This window comes from Triticum urartu, chromosome 3, assembly GCF_003073215.2.
Source record: "Triticum urartu cultivar G1812 chromosome 3, Tu2.1, whole genome shotgun sequence".
Taxonomy (NCBI): domain Eukaryota; kingdom Viridiplantae; phylum Streptophyta; class Magnoliopsida; order Poales; family Poaceae; genus Triticum; species Triticum urartu.
The window spans coordinates 689,129,273-689,140,901 of NC_053024.1; the positions used below are offsets into that span (position 1 = coordinate 689,129,273).

General features: G+C 43.3%; 1 protein-coding gene across 1 annotated transcript; it reads right to left on the minus strand.

The window, feature by feature from the left end:
* Nucleotides 1–4,074: 4,074 nt before the first annotated feature.
* Nucleotides 4,075–10,735, minus strand: LOC125549173 (ankyrin-3-like). Its single transcript, XM_048712647.1, has 12 exons — nucleotides 10,647–10,735; nucleotides 10,499–10,564; nucleotides 10,229–10,420; nucleotides 9,969–10,100; nucleotides 9,053–9,192; nucleotides 8,446–8,529; nucleotides 7,936–8,058; nucleotides 7,290–7,370; nucleotides 6,627–6,725; nucleotides 5,843–6,022; nucleotides 5,679–5,758; nucleotides 4,075–4,293 (listed from the first exon to the last, which is right to left on the minus strand). Exons 1-12 carry the CDS (start codon nucleotides 10,687–10,689, stop codon nucleotides 4,245–4,247), a joined length of 1,269 nt encoding a protein of 422 aa, XP_048568604.1. The 5' UTR covers nucleotides 10,690–10,735; the 3' UTR covers nucleotides 4,075–4,244.
* Nucleotides 10,736–11,629: the final 894 nt, after the last annotated feature.

Here is an 11,629-nt window from a genome sequence, read left to right on the forward strand (position 1 = left end):
ATTTGTATCTAAGCTAGCCTTCATCTCTTTGATAGATTCGTTTTGGTAAGAGAGCAAAAGAGATGTAGACTCAACTTTCTCATTCATGGGGTGCCCAAATATGGTTTTAATCTTCTCATAAGTGTCTACGGAATCCCCTTCAAGAAAGCCTTCTTCAAATATAGAATCTAAGACATGCTTAAAAGAAGAAGGAAGGGCAATATAAAAGCTTTTTAAGTAAATTTCAATTTGGTATTGAGGCACATAGCTAGCCCTGATCCTTAATAGTCTATACCAAGCATATTTCAAAGATTCATCAAGTAAATAGCGAAAAATTCCGGAATCATCTTCATCAAAATTATTAAGATTCTCATTCATAACTCCGATAGGTTTTTCCATAGTATCCTTATTTATAAGCTTAGCGAGAATAGAAGGGTTGTCCAAAGTACTAAAACTCGGGAGAGAACCCCAAACCCTTTTTGATTCAGACATGGCGGAAGAAAGGCGAGCGAGAAAAAGAGAGAGAGGATAGAGAGAGAGAGGGCGAATAAAATGGCAAGGGTGAAGTGGGGGAGAGGAAAATGAGAGGCAAATGGCAAATAATGCAATGCGGCAGATAAGGGTTTGTGATGGGTACTTGGTATGTTGACTTTTGCGTAGACCTCCCCGGCAATGGCGCCAGAAATTCCTCGTTGTCGGGAGTCAAATCTTGACTTGCGCGAACCTCCCCAGCAACGGCGCCAATAATCCTTCTTGCTACCTCTTGAGCACTTGCGTTGGTTTTCACTTGAAGAGGAAAGGGTGGTGCAGCAAAGTAGCGTCAGTATTTCCCTCAGTTTTGAGAGCCAAGGTATCAATCCAGTTTGAGGCTATGCGCGAGTCCCTCGCACCTACACAAAACAAATAAATCCTCGCAACCAACGCGATAAGGGGTTGTCAATCCCTACACGGTCACTTACGAGAGTGAGATATGATAAATATTGTTCATAGATAAACTTGATCATAAACCCACAATTCATCGATCTCAACAAACACACCGCAAAAGAAGATTACATCGAATATATCTCCACAAGAGAGGGGAGAACTTTGTATTGAGATCCAAAAAGAGAGAAGAAGCCATCTAGCTAATAACTATGGACTCGTAGGTCTGAAGTAAACTGCTCACACTTCATCGGAGAGGCTATGGTGTTGATGTAGAAGCCCTCCGTGATTGATGCCCCCTCCGGCGGAGCTTCGGAACGGGCCCCAAGATGGGATCTCGTGGATACAGAAAGTTACGACGGTGGAATTAGGGTTTTGGCTCCGTCTCTGATCGTTTGGGGGTACATAGGTATATATAGGAGGAGGAGTATGTCAGTGGAGCAACAGGGGGCCCACGAGGGTGGAGGGCGCGCCTTGGGGGGGGGGGGGGGGGGGGGGGCGGGGGGGGGGGGGGGGGGGGGGGGGGGGGGGGGGGGGGGGGGGGGGGGAAGGCGCGCCCCCTACCTCGTGGCCTCCCTGTTGGTTGCTTGACGTAGGGTCCAAGTCTCCTGGATCTTGTTCGTTCCAAAAATCACGTTCCCGAAGGTTTCATTCCGTTTGGACTCCATTTGATATTCCTTTTCTTCGAAACCCTAAAATAGGCAAAAAAACAACAATTCTGGGCTAGGACTCCGGTTAATAGGTTAGTCCCAAAAATAATATAAAAGTGTATAATAAAGCCCCCAATAATGTCCAAAACAGAATATAATATAGCATGGAGCAATCAAAAATTATAGATACGTTGGAGACGTATCAATTTCCCCAATGGAAATTTACTTGAAGCTACCTTGAAGAGTGGTGCGTCATTTACATGGCAAAGCATAATGAAGGGCCTAGAAACTTTTAAGTTGGGGTACATATGGAGGATAGGGACTGGTGCAAATGTTAATATTTGGAGGGACCCCTGGATCCCATCGAGTGAGGACCGGAAAGTGATCACAAGGCGTGGACAAACTGTGTTATCCTCGGTCAATGATCTTATTGATCTAACTTCAGGAGAGTGGGATGAGGATTTAATCAAAAGCATATTCAACCCAGTAGATGTTCAAATGATACTACAAATTCCGCTGAATTATGGATCGTTTGACGACTTCATTGCATGGAATCCAGACCGTAGAGGTTACTTTACAGTAAAATTTGCATATGAAATACAATGGACTAAAACTTTTCAGGCCCGTGCAAATGTATTGGCCCAGCCCGGGGGATCAAATACACCAAAAATATGGAGTACAATGTGGAAGATCAAAGTTCCACGGAAGGTTCAGATTTTTTGTTGGCGCATTCTTCAAGGAATTATCCCGCTAAAGTCAATCTTCACTAATAGGCACATTGGTTCAGATGGGGCATGTCCAATCTGCCATCAAGATGCAGAGGACATTCGACACCTCTTGTTTGATTGTGATCACGCAAAAGAGCTCTAGAGTAACCTGGGCATTGCAGATTTGGTGGAAGAGGCAAAGGAAATAGATAAATCCGGGTCTGTGACCATGGAGCACCTCCTTTTGATGCAAAATAAGCCACTGCCAATTAAACCAAATTTGAACATCAAGCAAGTACTTGTGGTGGGCTGTTGGTTCTTATGGTGGATTAGACGTCAACACACACATAATAGTAACCCTCCACCCCCATGTGATGGCATATGTCAGTCTTGGCAATTACAAACAATTTCTAGGAAGCTAATTATAAACCGAGTGGAGACAGGGAAAGGAGGTGGGTTAAACCTGGCCCTAGGTCTGTGAAATTGAATGTTGATGCAGCTTTCTTTGCTAATGAGGGATCAGGAGCAACATCAGCAATTATCCGAGATGAAAAAGGTAATTTCCTTGCCGCTCAGTGCAAAGTTATTGATCATGCGGCAGATGCTATTACCACTGAATCTTTGGCAATGTGTGATGGTCTAATACTCGCAAACTCTCTTGGATTCCCCCGTGTTGAGGCAGAGTCAGATTCTTTGAATCTTATCAATTTCTGTGATGGTCAATCCAGATGGTGGGATGCGGCGACAACAATATTCATGGAGTGTGTGGATGTTGCTTCTTCTATCGAGAAGGTTGTCTTTATGCATTGTTATCGCTCGTGTAATAAAGCGGCTCATGTGCTAGCTAATTTCAGTTACTGTAATAAGGTTTCTTCTAGTTGGACAGTCGAACCTCCGGACTGCCTTATGTCCGTGCTGGTAGATGATGTAATCCCTTTGTTTAATTAATAAAGCTAGCCATGATGGTCTTCCCTAAAAAAATTTGATAACTCTTCTCCTTCACCAAACTCATCGTCCAAGGCTCCAAGCTCCAACTATACTTGTCTATTATCCAAACCATCATGGAAGAATGATTAATTCCCCATGTATTATAATAATGCTTTATATCCTTTATCCAAATACATGCTAGATACTGCTGCAGGAGGAACTTTCATGAGAAAGCATGTCACGCTGGTGCAAAGAAACTTCTAGATGTGGCATGTTGAGTGATTAAGTGATTAATTTTTAGAAAGGTAAATTCAATCACCGAAGAAAAGAATGAAGAGCTTACAGAAAACAATCGATGAGCCTAAAGGTATGATTAAAGACATAATTTTTTTTCCTACAAATGCTTTCACTGATATTGAGATGAATGATTTCAACTTCATCGTTTGCAATGGTTATAATACTGGGTGTAAGAATCAAAACTATACTAATAATCTAAACCCACCATATCCTAGCAATCAAATAATTATAATAGCAGAGCTATCAACAATAATCACCAAACTCTAGGATAGCATCAAAGCTATTATACCGTGCAGACCAAGCAAAATAATTATAATAGCAAAGGTAGCAATGTTAAAGCCTATGCCTTTGTCGAGTGTGTGCACGGTAATTTGCAAGCACATAAAACGTTTAAGCATATTTGATGTCACAAAATTTCAGATTTTTTTATTTTGGTTTATTTTTATTTTTTTGATTTTACTGCTCATGAGGGTGTAGGGACACCCGGGAGCTATCACACCGTTCTCTTAAGTTTAACTAGAGGAGATTCATGGAGCCCTCCACCCTCAAATACATGGCAAAAGCAAATACATCATCACAACACCAGACAGAAACCTCCGAAATGCTTTAGCACTCATCACTTAACTTACACAAGGAGGATAATGATCCAAGAAGTCCATGTATCTTTCCCACAAGGCTACAAAATGTGTGCATGTGTTTGGAGCTACTGTATTTTCATGAACAGCTGTGTATAGATCACTTTTTTCTGAGCTGGGTGTATAGGTCACTTGGCCTTGGTGCTTTGAGACACCTTCAAGGATTCCATAGCTTTCCTGCACATTTCATGAACTGTTAGAGCTATGCTTGTTGCAAATGCAATTAACGCGGAATGTTGTGAGTACTTCTCAAAATCTCTAAAATCCTCATTCGAGGATAAAATCATAAAAGAGAACACTAGCAATGAAGGGAATGCTTAAAAGATAAAACTACATGTCCGACATGCAGAGGCATTGAAGGTTTTTTAAGTAAACGTCGATGCTTCCTAAAAGGAATAACTTAAACCGGCTGATTTCTCGCTGCGCCGTGAGGCGTCCGATTGAACAAGATCGTACGGAGCACTTCGCTTGCATGCAAACTCGCATGAGTTGGCCTGGAAGCACATCCACGTTCTCATGAGGCCCACCAACTGCCAACCTTATCTCCCTGGAGACCAGCATGCGTGAGCCACCTGTTTCGCATCTCCCCCAAAACGCGTTCTTCCTTCTTCGTCTCTAACCTCCCGCTCTCTCCGCCATGAATGCTACCACAGAACACCGGTGCTTCTGTGCAGCACGCATTGAAGTCGCCGGTGATTGCGATGCAGCACTCGTCGGTGCTGCAACAGCTGTCGGCTGCATCTGTCATTGCCGTGAGAAGTGGGGCATCCTCACCGGCGTTGACTGCTACAAAGCAACAAGGCGTGCGTGAGCTGCTGCAAGGCGGTCGGTGCAGCGAGAGACCGCGGCTCGTGCTGCAGCACATCCACGACTGCTGCAAGTCATGTTACGTCGACGGTCTGACGATGGTCTGAGAGCGGTGCTGCAATGGAGCATTGCCATGGGTACTTGCGTTGGAGCTTTTTCTGCGCTACACAATGCTTCCATGGAGCTCCAATGGAGCATCGACGTAGCCATGGTGCTGCGCTGTAGCTTTGCATGCATCATGCAGTGCTATCATGAAGTTGCAACTTCTACAGCACCGTCATTGTTGTGTGGGCGAGGGATGCAACGGGACTGTGGGCGGCGCTGCACTCATCGGGGTCGCAGCATCGCCGCTGCTGCGAGGTCGCCGGCGACAGCAGGTGCGTCAGTGCTTCAGTCGCCGGTTTTCTCTTTGCATCATCACAGTTTGCTAGGCGGGTGTCGCACCAGCGGGGGCTGCTGGATGCAAGACGAGAGGAGAAGGATGAATGGGTGGCTGAGTTGATATGATCTGACGGGCCAAATGCGCCTAATCGGACGGTTTGCTAGCCGGATGATCTGTAGCAGCCGCCTTCCTAAAATCCCCGAACAAACTTAAAATGGGATACAAAAGTCCAATCCTACGTTACACAAAGTTAAACTTTCAAGGTAACCATGTGATGTCATGAGGCAAGCGCTTCATAGACAATTAGCCTCCAGTGCAAGAGTTATCACCATAAGATAGATATGCTGTAACTGAAGGAAAGATAGGGTAATACCGCAATCCGTCCTCGATTTCAGCATTCCCTGGGTCCATCTTCAATACGTTCAGAAGCGCATCGCATGCACCCTTGTAGTCCTGATGATACGGGACCAGTTCAATGATTATGAAAGATTTGCAAAGCCGAAAGAAAAAGTCAAGCTGCTGTATTTTCTATCCAACCTTCAGTAACGCTAGAGCTTTGCTCTCCCTGTAGAAGGCCTTCGACCAATCAGGCCGCCTCTTTTTGCATTCATAAGCATCCAGTAAACTGAGCAAAGGCTTGCCTCCTTTGCCTATGTGAAGCCAGCAAAGGCTCCTGTTTGAGAACAACGTCGCATCATCAGGATCAAGCTCCAGTGCCTACATCGAACATGTTAAAACAACAGTTAATAGCAGATTACGTTTGTAAATTACAACTTTGTGAACACTGAAATAGGAACTGAAAATACTCAAAGAAGAAATACACACATTGCCGCACATATATGTACATATACAAGGTTTAGTTTACCTAACTTCAGTTCTAAATGGTTGTGCAGGACATTCATGCATGGATCAGATGAAAAAACCAGAAATAACAAGTTGGGAAACCAACACCATAAAAAATATACTTCTTCTGTAACACTTAAGCGAAGAGTTCAAATGCTTTGCAAGGAAATTTCTAGTCTGCACTTTAAAACATACGTATAGTTTAAGTTGCATTTCTTACCAATTTAATCCAGTTTACTACTCCCTCTGTCCCATAATATAAGAACGTTTTTTACACTAGTGTAGTGTAAAAAACGTTCTTGTATTATGGGACAGAGGGAGTAAGTTTGAGCCAATTGCATAAACTTCTAAAGAGTCAAACTGAGCATTATGACATGAGAGTGGACAGGAGTATCTGTGTAAGTCGTTATGATTTGCGCAGTAAAAAATTGGAGGCTGGAAAAGGATAGACGCTGAGAAATATGATGCCATAATGTACCATACTGTAGGCTTCTGCTGCAGAAAGAAAATCCTTTCTTGCAACTGCCTTGCTCCCTTGTGACTTCAATTCTGCTACTTTCTTTCTATCCACAGGCTCCTCCTGAATCATCAAGATTTAATCGAAAGTTGATTTGATGCATTGGAACGCATAATAATTCTAAAGCAACTATCTAAAACTGTGATGTAAAGATTTCAAGAAAAAAGATTGTTGATTTACATAGAAATCTTCTGCTCATCATTGCTATGATAGCAGATATAGTGTTTCCACATTCAAGTACTCATGACAATCGACTGGCAACCATGTTCAGTATTGTACTAAAGATTACTTGCTGCCCGCATTATCACGAATTGGCAATACTTCCTTTCAGTAACTACTAATATCAGCATTGCACATCCTACATCTACGCAACCTCGCTTGCCATGTCAGTCCACCCCATCTTATATCTTGTAAATACTCTTTAGCCAATTTCCACATAACTACAGGTAATCACCTCTTGTGCACAGTCGGTAAAAAAGGATTTGCCGAGAAATTTGTAACTCGGCTAATGCCATATTTTCTCCTGATTCATGCCTTTGTTTTGTTCCCGAAATATTTACAAGGCCAACAATGTAAATAAATGTCAAATAATAATACACTGCTCAAGCAGCAGTGCATGAGAACTGGACATACTACTTTTACATGACCTACCTTTACTGCACCCAAGTACTCCATGTCTAAGTAAGACACAAGAGATACCAATTTCTTTGAAACATTTCAGAGCAGCTTTCAGACAGGATATGCAACAGTGCCATTTCAACAACTTGATCTTTTCTTTGGTAGAATGAATGAAATAAACTGTATGAATACGAAATTATTTTGAGCCAAGTCATTAGCCAACTTGAGGAGGCATGCTGCTGACATAATCAGCAGATTTAACATTGATTTATGCAGAGCTAGTTATTCTGCTGATGCTCCAATCACACAGGGGATCAGGTCAGTTACAGGAAATAATTTCTACCAGTATCATTCCAGTCAGGAAAAACTATCACTGCAGGATGCATTTAGTCAAGCAAGCACCAACTTTTTGACAATTTATTTTAGAATATACTCCCTCCGTACTAAAGTTGAGTTACTTATGTTGGGACAGAGGGAGTACATGATAATGAAATAAGTAAATTTTGCAACAAAGTAGTAATATCACACTTCTGGTTTGGCAATTTCCTCTTGAATATACAAGATTTCCTTGAAGCAAAACTTGCTGCCTTGTTAAAAAAACTGCAAGGTTCAAAGTGCACGAGTACAGTAGCAAAGAGATAATCTTACTTACATCATTACGAGCACGCCATTCACCAGCAAACCCCAGTAGGCAATTCAAGCACTCCGCTGATCCATTTCTTGGAGCATCAGCTAAAGCGGTTAAGATAAAATCTCCATTGGCAACACCCCCAGCCTATATGGGAAAAAGTTAATCAGTTCTCAAGATGTCTCAGTCACGCATCATATTTTTATGTGCAATTTCAGAAGTGAAATAGCAAGGCCAAGGCTACTTTATTTGCAAGCATGAAGTGAGTACTGGGATTTTTGCTTCATTGTCATCACATTTGTGGCAGCTAGTTGATGGTCACAGTTTCAGAAATAAAGGTTAAAAGACAGACACTGATAAGTGCACTGCAGGGCTAAACAGGACGGCATGCCATGTGGTAGCCTATGGTCACGAACCAAATCCCATGCAAACAAAGCTAAAGTTCACTAAGCTGGAACTTTTAAATGTTGGAAGCAAAAACACCTCCAATATACGATTCCAGGGACAGGCAAAGCTAAGTTAAAGTTATCATACCTGAATCAGGAGTTTTGCACATTTCACCGAGGAGACATTTATAGCAAAATAGAGAGGTGTCATACCATTTATCATCTTGTTGTACTGGAGAGAGACATTAAGCATGTTAGTTCCTACACTTATATCTATTGATACAAGGGATACAGGAAAATTAAACTACAGATAGAATGGTGAATACATAGAGCAATATTAACATGGCAAATTTCAGTAAAAACAGAGAGAGCAGAGAGAGCGGTTTCCATGGCATTGGAAAATGAATCAGAACATTGTCAACATATGGTTATGGAATATCTTGTGTTTAGTTCCTGGCCAAGTATTCACTAGTACACTTTATTCAATTCCAAATGGCACTTAAAAAGGAGGGACAATACATGATAGAGAATAATCTATTATGGAGATTTGCAAATACACCAAAGGAAAATTGTTCTCAGAATAAATTGTTCATTGCATAAAAGTTGGAGCTTGGCAAAACCAAAAATGATAGAACTGTACAACTCTGATGGAACCGTATTTCTTTGGTGAAGAGGAAACTACGCCTCAGACCAACTTTTTAGATTGCATACAATGCTATGAATGTTCAGGCAGAATTAGTATGCCATAAACTTACATCTGCATTGTGGCCAAGTAAAATCTTCATAGCACAGTCTTGCCCTTCAGTAGCAGCAATATGAAGTGGTGTCCCACAGCAAGTTACCGGGTCGGTGCAAGCTCCTCTTGCAAGTAATAGCTTTACCATTTCACAATATCCTGAATAAAGGAAAAACCAGGTAGTTATTACATAAGTGGACAAGCAATTTTAGCGATAATACATTTCTTTCCCGAAGCCTTGAGATCCCAGTTTATCCTCAGCGTGTGGTACAACAGTGCAATGAAGGGGAGAACGGTCAGAGATAATATTTACACTTGATAAAATGGAGAGGACCAGTAACTGTTTAAATCTTTGCAAACCTTGGTATTGATATATGCAATCATACTTCTTATTCTTAATAGACGAAACTGCCTTTCTCCAACACGTTCAAGAAAACAATAGTGCAAACTGGACTGTAGGTCCCTAGATTTGCATGTATCGTTGGAGCAGGTCAACGAGTTGGTGCCCCCACCCCCCCAAAAAAACCTATGTACACCATCCCTTATGAAAAGAGAAGGAGGATAACATGTATATTCAAGGGAAAAGGCTTTTGGACCTACTTGCTCCACTTATATGACTTTGAGGACACAAAATCCAATTTTGAAATTTATGGAGAACCTTGAAGCAATTGCGTCACAGAGAAAGGACCTATCATGCAATTTACTCTGGTGAATAACAAATACAAAGGCCACCGGACCACCCAAAAGATAGACCATCGCCCACATATAATGATATAAATTTGGATGTTTCTTTCAGCACAATTCAACCACAAGGCTCAAAGATAATTCACTTATTAGCACAGTAAAAGAAAACCTATCATGAATCAAGGGCAAATAGATCCTATGTGTCCACAGATGCACAAACAGAGATATGGTTCATGGACTTGGAGAGGGACCTGATCCAGCAGCAGAATGTAGAGGGGCAAATCCATTGGGGTCAACTCTGTCTGGATTGGCACCATGATCAAGAAGATACTTGAAAGTGCCCACCCTCTCACCGTACATAGCATGAATCAGAGGCGTTCTACCTGTCAATATATGACAATTGAATTTATTCATCAGAAACACGTGTTCACAGTGCGCACCAAAGATCAAGAACCAGACGTGCGTGAGGATGCATTTTGTTGACAGAGATCAGAGAAAGAGATGGGCCGACCTCCGTTGTCGACGGCGTTCACGTCCACGCGCAGCTCCTCGACCAAGTAGGCGCACATCTCCAGGTTCCCCCTGGCGGCGGCGAGGTGCAGCGCCCCGACGCCCTCCAGTGCCTCGTCGCCTCCTTCCACGGTCACCGCCTCCACCGTCTCCCTGAGGCGGCCCCTGCCCTTGTCCAGCGCCCTCGCGTGGCCTGCAACCCGTCGGATCACACGAAAATCAGAGCCCGTGCGCGCGCAGAGAGAGAGAGAGAGAGAGAGAGAGAGAGTACTCTTGAAGGAGCGGAGGTCGCCGTCGTACGCCGCCTGGAGGAGCATGCTCCGCGTCGTACCGCCGGCTGCGGTGCGGCGGGTTTGTTATTTGTTAGGTTTTTAACAAGGACGGGGTGATCAGGACAGAGGAGGTGCCGCGACGCTTACCGGGGAACATGGGAGCAGAGCGGCGAGGCGGCGGCGGCGCCATGGCGAGCGGTTGGTGAGGGTGGGGTGGTGGAGGAGTTGGTAGGGTTTTGGGGGTTGGGGGGGGGGTGGGGGGGGGTCGCCGGGGCGGGAAAGAAGGGAGGCGCACGCGCCAAGTCCGCGCGGGCGATATGGAAATGGAAATGGCCTCTGGATAAGTGTACGCGGAAATAATTTGCTCCCGCACCGTTGGTGTACACACGGATTTGTTCTAGAGAACCAACACGAGTTTTCTCATAAACTAGTACCTTTTTTTAGGTGGATTTTTTTAGCATCGTCATCCTTTTTTTCCTGGAAAATTTTCGGTCTATTCACCTACAATCATGATAGTACAACGAACACTAGACCTACAACCGAGTAGGACAAAACCTAGACCTACAACCGACGTCATGCACCTCTCCCGTCTCTGTGAAATCGGCCGATGTCGCGGAGTGGGTAGGGGATTGGGGCCGGTAGCAGGTACCTCTCTCGACTCTCAACGGGTCATGCATCGAGCTTAGAAGTTGGATGAAGTGTAATACCGCAAAGTGGTTACTAACTAAATCATACACATGTCCAAAATAGACAAGCAATACATGTCCAAATATCCATTTTCTCCACAGCAATACATGTCCAAAATCATACTCATTGATGGTCAAGTACAAGCTCTTCATCTTTAAGTCAGAAACATATATACCTTGGTGGTCTTCTGTAGGTTGCTCTTGAGGCTCTGGTTATCCTTCTTCGTGCACCTCCTCGCTTCTTCACGCTAGTTTCTTTGGTTCAAAACAAAATATGAATTTATCCAAGTTTCAAGTCATATAATCAATGCCACAATTGCCATATGCACTAAATGCAACGTATCAACAAGTTATCAAGTTTCAACATGGCAGCAAGTTACATATTCAAATAGTAGACATAATTTAGAGCAATTTGCATATATAACTTGTTTAAAATGGAGCTAA